The sequence below is a fragment of the Elephantulus edwardii genome, unplaced genomic scaffold, assembly GCF_000299155.1.
Source record: "Elephantulus edwardii isolate Elephantulus edwardi_28Jun2011 unplaced genomic scaffold, EleEdw1.0 scaffold00251, whole genome shotgun sequence".
In the NCBI taxonomy this organism is placed as follows: domain Eukaryota; kingdom Metazoa; phylum Chordata; class Mammalia; order Macroscelidea; family Macroscelididae; genus Elephantulus; species Elephantulus edwardii.
In genome coordinates this window covers 1,405,378-1,424,330 of record NW_006400001.1, presented here as the reverse complement: position 1 = coordinate 1,424,330, position 18,953 = coordinate 1,405,378, and the positions used below count along the sequence as shown (strand labels likewise).

Below are 18,953 nucleotides of genomic sequence, written 5' to 3'. Positions count from 1 at the left end.
TAGAAAAAAAAAAGAGGGTGGAATTCAAATGGTGACTTAATTCTAAGCACTCATTTTATCCATTAGAAGAGCAGATGGTAATCACACTTCTGCTAACACTATATTATCAACCATAAAACTGAAATGTTAAAAGATGTACCTTCTGCTTAGCAAACCCAGGATCAATCACAAATACGACACCATCTATTGTCAGGGATGTCTCTGCAATATTGGTGGATACAACGACCTATGGAAGAAAGAATTGGTATTAATTGTGTTCTGCTTCAAACAAAATTAACATGATAAAAAAAAATAGTCCCTGACTTTCACTAAATCTGACAAATTTCAAACCAGGAAATACAAGAGAAAAATTTGATCTTCAACAGTCAATTTCACAAAAAAGAAAAATTATAAAACTTAATTTAGCTGCTGCTCACAAAAGCAAAATCCTTTTCAAGTGAATCTATCCCTACAAGTTATCACTTCATTGCATTACTTTAGCAGAACAGAATAACACTGGTAATTTAGTTAGGCCTTGAAGATAATCTTTCTTACAAAAAGGTACTGAAAGAAACAGTACTTAAGTTTCTTTTTGCCCATTTAATATGAGCAGAGACATATGCTTTGTAATTTTCTTCTTTTCTTAAGATATGCTAAATAATTTTTTCTAAGGAAAGACTTGGTATGCCTGTGTGCTCATGGGACAATTGTGCAGTACAGCATTAACGCAAAGCAGTACAAGTTCTAAAGCAAGGCACACCTCCACCTACACACCTTTTCACTTCTAAACTGCAGTTTATTTGGTAATTTATAATGTAGATCACAATCACATTATGTCTTTATAATGAAATGTAATTTGGTATCTCAAAAACAAATCTTTAAGCACTGAAGAAAATTTTACAGAGAACATAAAATTTTTATTCTTAATAGTTTTGTAGTTTATCAAGTAAATTAGTTTTCAATTTATACATTTTTCACCACACCAGTTGCAATTATAGAAACTAATTTCAACATTACCTTTCTCCCAATAGCTCCATTCTGTTTTTTCGGAGGTGGAGGCTCGAAAATCCTTTGCTGCTGCTGAGGTGGGAGTGTGGAGTACAGTGGAATGATTTTAATGTCACCAACTTCAGGGCCCAAATCATCCACCTCTCGCTTTATTCTCTTACACGCTTCATCAATTTCCTGCAAAATGCAAGTATATGAGAAAACAAAACAGGAAAATTTTAAGTGTTTATCACAATCCTAGTTCTGTTTTTATCTAGGCAGCTGGCTTTCAATTCATTTATTTATTTCATCCTTTAAATTTAGTAATCAAAATGAATTTAGCTAATTTAAATTAAAAAACCCCCAAAACCAAAAAACTACCACCATCAATAAATTCTGATTTCTGTATGCAACACATAACTGGCCTCATTTGCATTCCATACCCTTTTCTTAAGAATCCGATTTCCAAATTAATTTTCAACAAATTGTACTAAACTCAAAATTTCTCACACAAGAATATTAAACTGCACTTATGACCTTTTCAATCTTCACAATCTAAAAGAAAGTGATGTGTTGGATATTTGATATAAGCCAATTAGGTTTTAATGTCACATATCACTAATGTAATTACATGGAAGATTTCCTTCACTGTGTCTAATAAAAATAAATACCTTTATAGTATCAACACAATTCTTTAAGAACTAGGCTAAACAGAAAACTTCCATGCATTTGCACTCAAATCTAAGTTTAAAGGGAGAGCAGCAGTGTAGTGATAGTGCTAGAGATGACACAAGGATGTCAAAGTGTGTGAGTATGGATGTGGGTACATGAAACAAATGCTCAGACTAATCAATAAACAACTCCAGCAGACATTCCTCTAATATTCTAATTCAAAGTTCCTAGACACAACCACAAAAAGTACTATTTCAAACATAAGTTTTATTAAATGGATAAGGTCTTAAGAATGGATCCTTTGGCACTCCACATTTCTAAAAGAAATTGGAAGCAGAATGTTTCTTTTAATAAAAGAAAACAAAAGGAAAAAAGTATTTTTCAAGAAAAAGGTTTTCAATATTTAGTATCTAGATTAGAATGCCCCCTGCTGGCATTCAAATACAAAACGATATAAAAAATTATGTATATATACATATAAAACCACATATATGAACATATTCTTCTAAAATTATATAGATATAATAATGTGTGGTTTGGTCAGTTTCATTCTTATTGCTACTGAGTCGGAAATGACATATAGTTGAACTTCCATCATGTTCCCAAAGCTGTAAACTGCACGGAAATGTGCCCATTTTTCTCCACAGAGCTACTGGTGGACTTGAACTACTAGAGGAGGTGTAGCCTTTGTCCTAATTGTCCAAATCTTAGGTGGCTGTTCTGTATAGAGAAGTTGACTGAGAGTCACAGTGACCTTATGTACAAAACCTCCTGAAACGTACCCTATCCTGTGTTAAGAGCTACTGTACCAATCTATCTTGGTGAGGGTCTTCTACGCTGACTCTCCACATTTCCATGCACGAGGCCCCTGTCCAAGGACAGGCCCCTCCCTCCTAATGTACTAGGACTAGACACTACCACCATTTGTTAAGCAAGCACCACAGGGGATAAATGTCAGAGGGAAAAGAATAGGAATCTCACATCATTTATGTTTTTAAATAAACAGGACTTTAAATATTAAGCTTTAAAGTTGACATAAAAAATGGTCCCTGAAGTTTATGTCTGGTAAAAATGTGACAAAATACACTGACATTAATCCAAAAATATAAACAGAGTTCCAAAAGAAAATGGAAAGTTCATATTCAGAAAAGCAGTAAACCATCTGCTTAGTCATCAGCACTACTGAGACCTAAGACAGATGCCCCAGAATTTCTACTATGAAGATTTCAACTCTAAAAGCATCAATATACATTAGGAATTTTAGACCCTACTTATTCAAAGAGGTTTAACTGCATGCAGAAAAAAATTTCTTATCAAGCAAAATTAAGGCTAAAAAGGCTGCTTACAAAAGAAGTACTTGGGCATCTTCAAGTATCCACTCAGAAACAATTGATATTTGCATTGCAATCACTTGCACTAATTCAGTTGTGTAGCTCCCCTAAGGACTTTTACTAGGCAGTGCTTAATTTTAAGGACAGGCTCACATACTCTGCATAATGTAGCATTAGACCTGTTCTTGTTCCCAACCTTTCACCAATTTACACTCTCCCCCCTTCTCAGATAACAGAAGCACTACTTCTTCAGAAAATGTTTATATGGGCTTAAAAATGAATTTGAAAATTTTACAAGATAATGAAATTCAATGAAAGCTAATGAGATTTATTAAGACAGACGCATGTATGAGTTTCTAGAATTTTACACTAACACAGGTCACAGAAATGGCAAACAAATCCACACAGTAATATTTTACCTATTTACATCTGCTCTCCTAAACACAATAAAACGCACTGGGTCCACGCCTATTTTTTTCCCTCCAAAGGTCTTTAAAATGTCTCTCTCACTAAAAATGCAGTGGCTCCTTTAAGACCCCAGACTTTGGCTTTCTGCACTGGAAAGTGTGTCATCAAAAAGTGGAATCTTCCCGATGGGCCTGATTTGGCAGTTTCAGTCTGTTGTAAACAGGGTCAATGTGAGTGAGAATCTACTCAAAGACATGTAGCAAGTGAAAACCATGGGGTTCATACCTACTTCTCCCCATCCATGGCATTCCCAGGTGCCAAAAGCTTACTCAGAAATGCCTTTTCGTTTATCGGCATAGGGTTGTCTGCTATTTCTGAGAATGCTAACATGGCTATCTGAAGAGAACGGGTACTTAAAGTCATTCAAGAGGAAGGAAGAAAATATACTATGCACTCGGGTAGGCAGTGAGATGATGGAGACCGGACAAAGAACTTCAGAATTACATGACAGCACAACTATAGATATGTCATCAAAACCAGCATCTGGTATTCTTGCATTCAAAATATAAACTAAGTGTTCCATGCAAAGCACATTTTAAAAAGGAAGACTAGCGTATCGAGGGTAGCTTTCATTATTTGTAAAAAAATAAATTTGCAGTGCATCTTACTTCTAAAAAGAAAAAAAGTACAGTTCTCAACTAGGGATGATTTTGCCTTCCAGGACATGTGACAATGGTTGAAGTCATTATGGTTGTCAAACCTGGTGAAGGGCATGGTACTGCTAGATTTAATTTAATGGCACAGGATACCCTGTGTGAATAGTGCATCTCACAACAAAGAACTGGGTCAACAGCATCACAAAAAAGAAATCAAGACTAATAGGACACAAAACATGCAGAAATAAAAAAAGGAGGGGGGATAAAAGAGTGTCTTATAGTTTTGAAAGCTGTAGCACTTCCTCATATATTATATAATAATCAGCCTGATGCTCTCATCGTTGATGCAGGAGTCTTAACAGCAAGGCCCTCAGTATCTAAGAGACTAGGAAAGTCCCACCCAACATGGTTCATGGAGTCAGCATGTGTACCACAGGAATTACATCTGCCAATTCTTTAGTAGAGCCCAAAAAATTAGTACACAGGCCTCTGTGAGATCGTAACCAAGGAAGGCCAGAACACACGAGGGTCCTTAAAAAGGGTCCATGGTAATCTGCCTACAAACAAGTATTCTAAGTAATCTACACAATGCTGTTATGGGCCGGTAAGTCAGAATCTACTCACAGTTGACCCTCCAGCGGGTTTCAGAGGATATAAACTACCTGGAAGCAGCAGCTTTCTCCCAGGGAGCAGCTTATGAATTTAAACAAGGGGGGATGCCATGTTTGGGTTACCAGCACAACTCCCTATAGACTAGGTCATATTCAGAGAGAGGGATATATATCATATATAAAAGTTGTACATCAAAGTCATATAGACAAAATACTGTTAACATCAGCAAAAGAACAAAATCAAGACAATACCTCTTGACCAGTTAAGAACAACAGCAGGTCTCCTTCCTCCTCTTCACACATATGAATCTGGATCACTGTTCGAATTGCAGCTTCAAGATAATCTCTTTCAGGTTCAGGAGTATAAAAGATCTCAACAGGATGTGTACGGCCAGGAATAGTTAAGAGAGGGCAATTATCGAAGTAAATCTGGAATTTTCCTGCATCTAGAGTAGCACTCATGACTATTACCTAAAAGAAAAAGGTAACTTATTTTAAACTATCTGCAATGGGACATGGTCAGTGTATCAGTTCTTAAGCAGCTCCTAAATCTACAGTGATTTAAAACCCAAATACAGAATATACAAACTGTAGAAAAGACCTGAGTTCTTTATAAAAAATATTTAAAAAGTAATAAAAAAATAAAAATTTAGAATCAACTTCTTGGCCAATTATGCTTCTTATGAAATAACATCTTCAAAACACAAAGTTTTTACAATTACAAAAACAGAATATGCTGGGTAAAGGAGACCATCAATAAATGAGAGCCTGTTATGCTTAGTAAAGCACAGCCACCTTGGGTGTCGGGCAAACCTTGGACCAGATGTAAATGTTTTCCCATAGCTGGTGGATCTGAACTGCTTTGCATTTGGGTTGACAGTACAATTCTTTATTCTGTAGGGATTTCAATAAACTGCCTCCTCATAAAATATGCTATCACAAGAATTCTTAACTTTTACTCTCAGGTGAGGGTCTCACTAAAAACCTGGATGGCACATAGGGTTTAATCAATGTTCGAACAGATATATTCTTCAAATGTAGAAGATATATTTATGAACATGTGTCTACATTCTAGCACCAATTTTTTTAGCAGAATCTTTCATCCTAGTTTGTAACTATTCTGATGTGCATCTGACTGACGAGGGATTATTACTGTAATGTGTTGTTGAGACAGAACCAACTTATAGCTGACTATAGGTTTTCAGAGGCTACAAATCCCAGGAGGAGACTGTCCATCTTACTCCAACAGAGCAGCTGGTGAATCTGAAAACTCTTGCCTTTGGGTTGGCAATGCAACTCCTTAGCACTAGGCCACCAGAACTAAACAAGTGGGAATTCATCCATGAATGTTAACTTACTGGTTTCTTTCTACAGTTGAAAAGATACAGAAAAAGCCCATGAGTGGTCAGCATGTGTTCGTGTCTATTTTTTATGCCAATACAATGTATGCACTAAAGCAGTACAAGAAATTACTTTACCTTTAAATCTGATCTCTGTCTTACAACTTCCTTCAGAACACCCATGAGAATGTCTGTAGCCAAGGTCCTTTCATGAGCCTCATCAAGAATTATCACACCGTAACGTTCCAGGAGGGGATCATTCATAGCTTCACGAAGTAACATCCCATCAGTCATATACCTGTATTGACAACAAAACATGTTTGGCAGGGTTCATTTAGGCCACTTTTTAACCTAAACTTTACATTTCCCACTCTAAAACTAACCTTAACCAAATTTCTTTATAACACAGTAGGATCAAATCTTGTCAAGTTAATGCTGAAATGCATTGCAAAAACAAAATTGTTACTTAAATTGACTTCTCAAACCCACATTTTAAAGCATAAATATTTAGCCTACAAAAAAAAGGTCACTTATAGTGTTTTCATGGTTATCTTACCACTACAATGTAACCACACACAAACTGCAATCAACAGCATGTCCCATCTTATATGTCAGAAAGAAGTGCCTGGCTCCAAAGGACTGAAAGAGCAAAAGTTAAGCATCTCTCATTTTTCCTTCCTAATTCAATGGAATGACGATATAACCAAAAAAGGAACAAATGTCCTGGGATTGAAAGGGGTTGTACCTGCACTATACAAGACAAAAGTGGAACTAATGTGGAATCCAGGCACCAGCTGAAGGATGCTTTGCAGAATGGCCACTGTGGGTCTATCACCTTTTCTCCATTTCTAGGAACCATCATTACCTTTCATAGATTGAAAAGTGATAGTGTGATCTGAGAGAGTAATATGGTCATTGAAAAGACGGTCTAATGCAGAAGTCAATGCTATTCCTTTCACGTTAATGCTAAAAACTTCCAGCTAAAAAAAAAAAATCCAACTTTATTCCATATGTAAGTTTTATTTGGGTTGGTTTCCCCCATTCTTTTAAACTGTATTTAAAAAATAAAAGAGTAATTGTATTTTCTAGATTTTGTTTCGGAAAACATCTTGTCCCTTTCTGTTCTCCTTTTTTTCTTGTCTGTGATTGTGGCTCCTTGGAGGCAAGGATTCTGAGGCTCTAACATACTTTGGACATGTTGTGAGGAGAGACTGGTCCTTGGAGAGGGACATCATGCTTGGAAGGGTAGAGGGACAGCGCAGGAGAGGAAGGTCCTCTATGAGGTGGATTGATTCAGTGACTGGGATAATTGGGATGGGAGTGTCAGAGACAGTGAGATGGCACAGGACAGGAGTTTAGGGCTGTTGTACATAGGGTCGCTATGAGTTGCAAGCGACTCAACGGCACATAACAACAACAACAATTTTATTTCTGGAATTAAATACAGCATCAGCTGCAAAATTATTTTATGTAGAACCATTAAAAAAAAACCCCAAACACAAAACAAACCAAACAACCCATCCCATACCATGGTAAATTAACTATGACTCAAATGTCCTAATAATAGCCCAGCAAAGTACATGAATCAGCTACTCTGTAGCCTCTAGCTGCTTTGAAATCTTTGATCTGTACTTGGTAATTTCTCTTGCCCTTAGTGATGTATTTTCTAGCTTTTGAATTTTCTACACACTATATTATATATTATATTATATTATATTATATTATATTATAAGTCAACTATGACTTATAGTGAACCTGTGAACAACAGATCTAAATCATGCCAACCTTGCACAATCGTGACAATCTCTGATGCGTCTGAGCCTGTTACAGTCACTGTGTCAATTCATCTTGAGGGTCTTTTCTTCTCTGGCCCTTCAGTTTTCTAAGCATAAGTTAATATTTTTGTACAACAAATTTTCAGCAAAACATAGTAAAAGCTTCATCCATGTATAGTTAGTTCACTCTTTAGATCCACAAAATACTTGTTGCTTTTGAAAAGGGTGGGGCTGTAGACCCCTTTCTGGTCATTCTGAGACGTGCTCAGTTTCTAAACTTTTCTGGATACATAACGAATCACACCTCAACAGAGAATTCTAGTGTGATCATTCCCAGGACATCTTAATCAACAAACAAGTAAATGCAATATGCACAGTAACAACAAAAATATCACAGGAATGTCAAAACTCCTTATTTTGGAGGGTACCTTATCAGCTATAGTTAGATCCTGTGAGGAATACAGTTATTTTTAAGCCTCACTTCAGACCTGCTGAGTAAGAGGAAGGAGCACTATACTCTGTTTTAACCAAGCTTCTGCATGATTTTGATTTATGTTAACTTTTGAGTAGATGTCTAATGAGCAATGTTTGGTCAGTCAGCCAGTCTAAACTAATCAGGTTAAATAAGAGATCAAACAAGCTTTAATGACTAACACTACAGAAATATTCCTGAAATAAGTACAGCTCTGGTTTCTAATCATGATTATTTATTATTAATAAAATAAACTCAGAAAACAGTGTTGAGTAGTAGCATCCTACTAGTTCACAAAATCAAGTATTTTATTGTTAACGAGCACATGCAGATGGCATGGTACAACCATTAACCCCAAACATAGTACAAGCCAAACAAATCTGACCGCAGCCAGCTGACATCAACAGTTCCAACTTGGGGAAAGTTATCTATTTCAAAGAAACATCACAGACAAGAAAAAAGGAGAATAGAAAGGAACAAGATGTTTTCCGAAACAAAATCTATAGTGGGTGAGCCATTCCTAAAAGTTTCCTGGATTTTGATACAAGACTGTGCAGAGGGGGAGGGAGAAGGAATGGAGTGTAGTTAACCTAGGTCTCAAGTCTTACATCTTTCTCAAATTTCGTCACCAACCAAATATTTAAAACAAAAATTCTTGGATACATGGATTTAACCACTTGGAACACTCTTGGTTGGGTTATGATACAAAACCCAGACATCATAAAAGTAATCAACAGCAACAAAAAAGTTTTAAAAAAATTTTCTGTCATGTCATTAAGTATAAATATTATGCCAAGAAACATAGGCAAAAAGCTGCAACTTAAAGTGAAGATAGTCTATAAATCCTAAGGAAAAGGTAAAATGCCAATTTTAGAAGTACCAATTTGTAAAAATGTAATCTTAGTTGTTGATAAAATGTATCTTTAAGCTCAGATGACTATATTTACAGAGGATCCACTTCTCAAATAAAAATATACACACATATCTATGTTAAGCATGAAAAAAGATACTCAAAAGATCCTCTGGGAAGCAACTATACCAAATTGTAAAACTTGCAAATTTGAGGTTCTGGTTGGCCTAGTCATAAGCTGCAGTGCTGCAATCCCAAAGGCATGCAGTTCTAATCCACTGGAGAAGGCACTCCACCCATTAAATTAACTGCCTCTGAAAACCGGTTGAAGGGTCAGCTAGTTCTGACTCAACGCCACACGATTATCATCAGTATTAAAATAAGAAAGTGGGGAGACAACCATGAATGAATGCTGTGCAGTCATTAAAAGGAATACTGCTTCTGCTCTGAAACGGCATTAGCTGAAATAATGTTGGTGGAAGCAGTAAGGTGAAGGAACAACGGAAAAGATTGTGCTACTGTGAAATGAGAGGGGAAGTTTGCGATGTATAACCACTGAAATCCCATTAGCTGGTTATGTTCTCACATACACGGGGAATTTAATGGTGGCAAGGGGATTCACTGTGCAGTATTTTCTATCTTTTGAATTTTCTACACACTATATTACTGCATACTAAAACCACGGTTTCTATAAAGAAAAAGTCATTTACTAATAAAATTTCATTTTAAAATAAGTTCTTATTTTACTCTGAAATAACTAAACATGCAGATAAGTCACAAAGTGTTTAAAAATATTTCAAAAATTGATTCAGAATGATTTAAGGTTATTCCTGGCTGTATCTAAAGGTGGTCTATTATAAATGCTCAAAAAATTAAGTTAACTTGCAACACATAAGATACAAACAACACACATCTATACTGTAAAAACCTTTTAAAGATCAAAATGGGCCTGGACTCAACCCTCTTATAATAAAACTTTCAGCACTATTACCTTGTTGGGAACATAATTCTTAACCCAGAAGGTCAGTCAGTGACAATACTAGATAGATATTCTCACAAAAGTACCATCCTGTGTCCTAAGTACTTTCTTCACTTTTAATTCATTAATTCTCTATGATCGGTTTTTGTTTCATTTAAAAAATCCTCAGAGAGGAAAAAAGTCTCAATATTTACAAAGTTCTCACATTTCCCACAAGCACAGCTCCCCCAATAGGAAGAGCATCGGACTGCTGACACAGAGCTTCCTTTAGACGTGTAACTGAGGCCTCTATTCATTCTGCAGGAACCTCACACTTGCCATCGACAGACCTGTGGGTTACTCTTTTTCCCCCCCAATCTAATTTTCATGTATTTCAAAACATCACTTCTAATCCTCAAGTGGAATTTTCTTTAATAGCCAACCACAGCAGTGGAAATTGTTACAGGCTAGGATGGCATTAAACAGTTTCTCACCAATGAAATTTGATTAGAAATTTAACTTATTGTAATACCTTTCTAAGACAGCCAGAAATTTCTCTAATATATCTATATCTATATATGAACTACCAAGGAAGTTTCCATGAATAGAAATATTTGCAACCTGCAGGTCACAACAGTATATATTATCACACATACTTATTACATACGAGGAAGATAGAATATTTTCAAAATTTTTTCCTGTCCTGATTACTCTTGAAATGATAAAAAGAGGTATAGCAGGGAAACGCTGACTTCAAAATTTATAGAAATTGCTGGCCATCTTAGAAATGTATGCATTCTTACGGAGCTAGTTGCAATTTTGTTTTTCATAAACATTTTTTCTTAATTGGGACCGCAGTCTTAAGACTGCAAACCAAAGTGCACCTAATATCCGCAAAAAGATTCTGGACAAAAACCATTTTTTGTACATCCAATCATCTCCACACTATCCCACAGCCTTCTCAAGAGAACATTCAAGTCAGTGAAAAGTCTCATCATTATTATCTAAGATATATGCCATTCTACATTGTACTGCAAAACTCCACTGATGTCCCTTTCATCCATTCAGATCAAAAGCAGGCCCTAGCCACAAGGCAAATGGACAGACACACAAAACCCTCCTCCCCAGAAGAGTGTATTGTCTACAGGCCATGTAGTTAAGGACAGACCAATAGTATCAGAAATGGTCTATGTCAATTACTCAACTCTAACTAAAAATTCGACTGATCTGTGTAACTGGCTTCTAGAAAGCACTATTTCCAGGCTATTCCAGCTCAGTTACATTTTTACAAACTATCTAGTGTTTGTACTGTTTTCTTCAAGGAAAAGCACAAGCACCACTCCGGCTCTTCTTGCTTCCCAACTGCTCCTCTTGGTTAGCCATTCTTTTCAAGGCAGACCTTGGCTCCATGTTACTTCCTAACAGGAGTCAATGAAGTAGTTTGTTTTCATAAAGGTTACAGCCTTGGAAAGTGGGATAGTTCTACAGAATTCCTATGAGAAGGAAAGGGCTTGATGGTACTGGATTTAGTCATCACTACCATACCCCCAGAAGTTTACAATAACTTAGCCTTTTTTGTGGTGTGCCAGAGTCCAACTATGTTTTTAAAAACAATTTTAAAAGAAAACTTGGTCCTTATACATTTTTCAAACACACAAGAGGCAAACTGTATACCTGGGTCCCATTCTGCTAGGCAATATATCTAAGAAAAGGAAGAGAGATCTAAGAAAGGGAAGAGAGATCACAATGGAATCCTCCATACAGCTGTGATTCATGCAAATGAATCAAGGCTCCACTCACATGCACACAGAGGGTCCAATGACTTACAAATGACTGGGCCCTGGGGTGCTCTCTCTGAGGCATCCTCCAGAAGTGGTGGTGACCAAGTCCATGAAAGGGAGGGTGACAAAAACCTGGTAACATCAGAGGCACCTCTCACAGATCGTCTTGCACACACATGAATGTAGGTTCCAGATCAATACAATAAAGCAAATGAGACCACTTGCTCATACTACAATAAGTCAAAGTGGGACTAAGCTTAGAAGCCCACAGCATAAAAAAAGCTGACAAATCCAGCCAGAAATACATAACCAGGAGAGGAAAAAACTGATGAATGAGACCTTCTAAAGAGTAAAACTTTGTGTGCCAAAAACCTTTTTTCCAATAGGGTGAGAAGAAAACCTACTTATAGAAAAAAAAAACAAAACATTTGGTAATATCTTTTCAGACAAGGATCTCATAACAGAATCCTTCAGGGCCTCCAGAAGAAAAAGACTAATAATACAATTATAAAATGGGAAGACATGGAAAAACTTTTCAGAGGTAATTTGAATGGCCAAGAGACAAAAATGTGCAAAATCACTGGCAATAAGAAATGCAAATCAAAACCACAATGAAATACCACCTCACCCCAGAAACAGTGGTAAAATTTAAAAGGACAGCAAGCAATAAATGCTAGAGAGGATATGGAGAGACAGGAACTCTCATACAGGGCTGGTGGGATTGCAAAATGGTACAATCACTCTGGAAAGCAATTTGATGTTTCCTCAAAAAGCTGAACTTAAATTTCATAGGACTTAGCTATTCCAGTATTAGGAATATACTCCAAGAAAAAAAAAAGGCCTATTCTTGTTTTTTAAACATCTAGGATTGGCTGATACAAGTCTCTTCTTTAAATCAAAATGAATTAAGGTATGTTTCACTGACTAGCCACACCGAGGGAGCTCTGGTAGACTCTTCTGTAGGGAAATGTGCTAACCCAAAGGTAGCTGCCTCTCTGGTGCTTCAAATACACCAGCCCTGAGGGAGAATTATGGGCCATCCACTCAAGTGAGGCTTAGGAAACCCTTTAGAGGGTAAACCATAATTCAGTTTTGATTTAACCACTGAATAATCTGTTCTTAACAACTTTATTATTTGGTCCTCATCCCTTAATCTCCATTACATGATAGCCAACACAAACGTAAATGCATTAAAAGAAATGGGTCAAGAAAAAAAGGTTTTTCTAAGCAAACATGTAACAAGCAACATATGAAAATCATTAGTGATGATGATTTTGCAGACCAATTTGTTCACTGGGACTAGGTACATAAAGGCTAATCTAACAGTATCTTAACTCACTGCCCTGCAAACAGCAAAACATTTGACGGAGAATGTATGTCTAAAACGCGTGCAATACATCAGCACTTTTGAACCAGCAGCATGTGTGACTTATACTGAGGAAACAGCTGCTGGTCTTTAATCTACACAAAGACAATCTAAAAATACATTAACTTAATCAATCTGGTAAAAGCGCCCATAAACAGTAAATAAGTATATGTAAAACATTAATAAAATTATTTCTCCTAAAGAAGTCCTAACAATTACATTAAATATGAAATCAACAATATGGTTATTGGTTGTGAGCAAAATTAATGCCACAAAACAATACATTTAAAATAGCAAACACAATGCTATATTTTATCACAATAAAAAATGTGCTATAATGTATCATCAATAAATGAACTCATTTAAAAAGAATAAGTTAAAAATGTCTCATTACGAGATTATATAATTCAGTTGTTACTAATTGTTGTGATGAACTTTGTATGAAGTTCCAATAAGATTACATGCATATGAGAAAAAAGGATATTAAGCAGTATGACTGGGAATCCTGATTAAAAGTTAATGTTATACTTAAGATGTGCTTCAAAATAATATGGTACAGTGGAAAAGTAGAATGTTTATGAAATAAGACTGGCAATGAGTGAAACCAAGTGATCAATACATGGAGTTCATTGTACTGTTTCATTTCTACATGTCATTTGAAATTTTCTGTAAAGCACAGTTAAAAATCAAATAACAAATCAGCAAAAAGCTTCTGCCTCTTTTATCATGTAATATTATTTATGCCATCCAAGAGATCTATTGCCCACTTAATGTTCTATTCTAAAACAATCTTTTAAGTGACAAAGAAAACAATGAGACAAAAACTATTCAAATGATGCCCAAAGTATCATGTTTTTGCAAATAACACACACTTTACATGGCTTGGGGAAAACTAATTTTTCCAAGTGTGTTATGTTACATGTATATATACAGTAAGCAGAAGTAGCAAAGTAAAAATCTTAGAATTATCAACCTACATGTATCTAGTGATGCTAAATAGGGTAGCAATGTGGACCACAGCTACAATAAGGAACAATTCAGGAGCATGTGAGAAGTCCCATCCATAAGTATGATACTACTGAAGTGCACTCCTCTTCGGAGGTCCATGACTGTAAACCATTCAAAGCCCCCTCCCCAAAGTGTACCAAATCCCACCCCACATGTAATTCTTGTTAAAAACAGATGTTTTATGAAGGTAAATTACTTGTTTTTCTATTGTATTTAAATTAGACATCAAAATGGTTTAAAATTACACAAATACATCATCAGTAGAATTTCACTTGCAATGTAATACACTAAGTATCTTGAAATCTGAAACCTGGATTTCAATTAATACTTAAAAAACCACTGCCATAGAATCAGAACCAACTTACAGATGGTCTTCCAGAGGAGTTCTCAGAAAATACAAAAAGCCCAAGTTCTTTCTTCCTCCCTCGGAGCAAAGTGAATTTTAATTGTCTGTCACTGGGTGGGCAGCCCAACTCCTTAATCCATCAGAACTCCCTCAATTTATATTTAACCCATTCCCTACTACTTTGAACTATTACACATTCATATGACTTAAAAGTTTTACTAGCTTATCTCCTATGTGGTGCCAAAAAAAATAACAGCAGAGAAAGAAAAGCATCACTTGTAAAGATCATACTTACTTCAGAATGGTTTTTGCACTACTGCAGTCTTCAAATCGAATGGAGTAGCCAACCTCCTGGCCCAACATCACATCCATTTCATCAGCGACTCTCTGAGCCACACTCATTGCAGCCACTCTCCTGGGCTGGGTACAAGCCACTCCTCTCTTGGGTCCTGGTAACGACCGCATGTACTCCACACACCACTGTGGAATCTACCAAAGAATCACATTTCATTAACTTAACATCAAGTACACCTAACATAAAGGCTTTAGCATATTCTAATAATTTCAAGCAAAATTAAATTACATACATGACGGATACTTATGTCTCAAACATTTAACATGCACTCTCTTAATCAAAGAAGGATCATGTGTTAACAGTAATGGGACGTAATTGTACTCTTGACAAATTCTACTTTAAACAATATTAGTATAGCTTTTAAATGCCTATATAATTCAAGTTATACGGATGCAGGTAAAAGTAGCAAGCATTTTTCTGTAGTTATAAAGCTGTTATTTTTTAATTCCATTTGGTTTGCTAGCCAAAAGAATCTAACTTCATCCATGTGTCCGCAAGTCGGACAATGACACCAGCAGTAAGTCAGGAACAATTTCTAATTCAACAAGGCATAGAAGAGTAACACTCTGAATGAGGGCATCCAAGTGGGGGGAAAACCCCACAAACAAAACAAAAACCAGCAAAACAACACAACACAACAAAAGACATCTCCCTGACTCTATGCTAGCTGTCACAATTAACAGTGTATTTCTTCAGTGTCAACAGAAGAAGGGAACAGATTCTCTCACGTCATGGCTCTCCTCCAGTCACTTAATTGGAAAGAAGATCATAAGGAAAAACAAAGGCCTATGTCCACCACAACTGGATCTAAAGTAAAGCCTTCAAAAGGCTATCAGATTCTAACAGCACAAGCAATCTAGCTCTCCCAGCACAGAGTCTACAGAAACACGGAGTCTCAGTTGCAAGCACATAGTGCAAACCCAGGTGCTGATCCACGGGAGTAAAATGGGCAATCTCTTCCCAATGCAGGTGCTGAAGGTCAACTATGATGAGTTGGCCCCGATCTCAGGGGCACAACAGCATTATGATAACTACATCTCTCTAGTATTACATTACACGATTTCTGCATTTTTGACCAGTGACTTCTGCAATTTTAGGATAGCCGTTGTCAATGACAAATATTTAAGTGTGAGTATATCATTCATGGCTTCTTTAAGAAATCCCAGTAACATACCTCTTTAAAGCTTTCAAACAAAACCACAATGAACTAACATTGTAGTTACATGTAGACCCAAGCTGAAGGAGTTTCCCAGCAAAGATGTATTATCTCCCTTTCAGTACCTCTCCTACAAACTCAAACTGCAGATGGAAAAATAAAAAAATTCACCAACAAACTGAAGATATTTAAAAATAAATCAGAGTTCTCAAGGAAAGATTATCTGATTTTTTTTTTTTCATTTCCTTCAGCAAAATAAAAACCTTGCTCTCATTTATAAAACAAAACAGGTGTAACAGCTGTCACACTTTGCACTCAGGACCTCATTACACTCTTCAAAGTAATAATGAAAATGCTAAATTATCTAATTGTTTTATTAGAAATACTGCTAGTAAGAATAAAGCTATCTTAACATAATTAGCATTTTCCAAACAACCAACTGAATAAATCAGGAAGAACAATGCAGTGTTTGACACTTGCAGATTTTTAATTTCTAGTCTATTTCAGTCAGTCAGATCCTCTACTTTTTTATCCAATGTCACTATACACTGTTTTGGTTAAAAAGTATACAAAGAAGAACCTCATGGATCTTTGAATGGTTCTGAGGTCTTTTAAGGGTGCTGAGACATATTTTGAAAACTGATGAGTTGATGGATCTCTTTACATTTTTTGAGGGAGCTCTGGTGGCTGACTGATAAGACGCTGTGCCGTTAACCCAAAAGAGCTCTGCTGACAGAAGATGGGCTGTCTCCTCCTGTGTATTTCAGCCTCTGCAATCCCACTGGAGGCAACTCCAACTCTGAGATGGTTCTGACCCACATTCTTAAAAAGAAAGGCATCAAGAAGGAAAGTGCTTGATATAGACAAGTCCTGGTTTGTTCAAGCCAGTTATCACTTCTAATAACATTTCACCTCAACTTCTTCTTCCTTCCCTCCTCTTGAGACTATTTTCCTAAAAATGAATTTTATCCTGATAGTCTTGTTTTACACATGATTTCAAATGGTTTTACATACTCCTCTAAATTCTTTCTTATACTTCCTGCATATCAATGTTAATTCCAACTCTAGTTAGAGTTCTTGCTCATTTCTACCTCAAGAAGAAACATTTTATTGCTATCTCAGATTCAACAAGTTCAAATATTTTTAGTTTTCCCCATGTCTCCTACTTAAAAGTTTAAAGTTGGGGCAGGGCCAAAGTCTGTATAAACTTATCCTAAAACGTCTTAAAAACAAACAGTCACGGTAACTTCTAAAATTAAACAGGAAAAGAGAAGGAAACCAAAAGGGCTCACTATAAAAAACCAGCAAAACACAAAAGCTAGCAATACGAAGGGACAAAAAGCCTGCTGTCAACGTTAAGTGCTATGAAGCCAACATGGACTCACTGTGGTCCTATGTACAACAGAAAAAGAAAGCTGAAGATACAAGCAAAAAAAAAAAAACACCCCACACTAAACCATCAGGAAGTAAATTCTAGAGGGAGCTCTAGCAATGCAGCCCTTAGCAGTTGTGCTAGTAACTCGATGGTAGCGAGTCTCTGCAAGTTTGAATTTGCTAGCCTCTGTACAGGAGAGACCGGCAATCCTCTCCTGTGTGATCCACAGCCTGGAAACGCACAGGCGGGTAAGCTAATAAGCTTATTCTGACTTGACTGCGATGAGGGTTTGTTGTTTGGTTTTTTTTTTAAAGTCACATATGATTAGTAATAACAGTGACTACAAATGAACTAAATGTTCCAGCTAAAACGCAAACAGTAGAACAGATAAAATGTTTACTGGAGAATAGGTGAGAAGTGAATGCATGAGGAAAAAACGTTCCATGAAATAAAAATCTAATAGACCAAGAACCCAGGAAACGGATTTTTCTCCAAAACAGAACAAAAAAAGTCCCAAAGCCTTCATAAGTTTTAAGAATAAATCATACTAAACATTTTCTGTGGCCACCATGAAGTAAATGTAGAAATCAATTTAAAAAAATTTAAAATATCTGGAAAAAAGACTCAGAAATTAAGCAGCACATTAAATTACAATGTGACTAAAAAAAACCCTAATTAAGTCAAATGGAAATGAAACCATAATATATGAAAATGTTAGGATAGGATCAAAGCAGGGTCGATCATTACCAAAGCTGAAACCAACTCAATGCTGCCTAAGAGTGGATTTTCACAGGCTATACATTACAGGTAAAACTGCCCATCTTTGTCCTGTGGAGAAGCAGACAGATTCAAACTGCCTGTTTTTGGGTTGGTAATGCAACTCCTTAGCCACTAGGCCACCAGAGTTTCACTTACCAGGGAGGTACAACAAAAGGCAAACTGGATAATGTAGGTAAAATGGACAAATTCTTGCAAGCACACAACCTATTCAAGCAGACACAGCAAAGTATTAAAAAACCTGTTATAAGAGATCAAAATCAGATTCAAAACCTCCCAAAGTTCTGAAGTATAAGGTTTCACTAGAGAATCCTACCAAGTTTTTAGGAAAAAATCGGATACCAATACAGTTTATAATCTTCTCAAAGACAAAGAGCACTCCTTAACTCACTCTATGAAGCAAACAATCCTGACACTACAATCATACAAAGACACTCCAAAACAAACTACAGGCCATTATCTCTCTTAATAAAAAGAGTAATTTATATAATAATATATTCCATAATAATACAAATGCAAGAAAGCCAAAATCAACAAGCACAAAACCACCAACAAAATACTATCAACCATAATCCAACAGCCCATTAAAAGAGAATACAGTAGTGATACCAAGTGGGGTTTATTCCAGGATTCAGGGATGGCTCAACATCAAAAACCAATCAATGCAACATAGCATAAGTAAAACAAAAGCATATGATTATGGAAACAGAAAAAGTTGACTTTAGCAAAAACCAACACCCCACCCCCCCA

The 18,953-nt window shown here is 36.3% G+C and overlaps 1 protein-coding gene across 1 annotated transcript in view; it reads right to left on the bottom strand.

Annotated features, from left to right (window-relative positions):
- Positions 1-18,953, bottom strand: part of DHX15 (DEAH (Asp-Glu-Ala-His) box helicase 15) — a 46,362-nt gene that overhangs the window by 12,644 nt on the left and 14,765 nt on the right. Inside the window, exons 3-7 of the mRNA XM_006899273.1 lie at positions 14,836-15,029; positions 6,123-6,282; positions 4,897-5,115; positions 997-1,164; positions 140-226 (exon numbers count right to left, since the gene is read on the bottom strand). Of these exons, the coding sequence (XP_006899335.1) occupies positions 140-226; positions 997-1,164; positions 4,897-5,115; positions 6,123-6,282; positions 14,836-15,029 (828 nt within the window). The remainder of the gene's footprint in view (positions 1-139; positions 227-996; positions 1,165-4,896; positions 5,116-6,122; positions 6,283-14,835; positions 15,030-18,953) is intronic.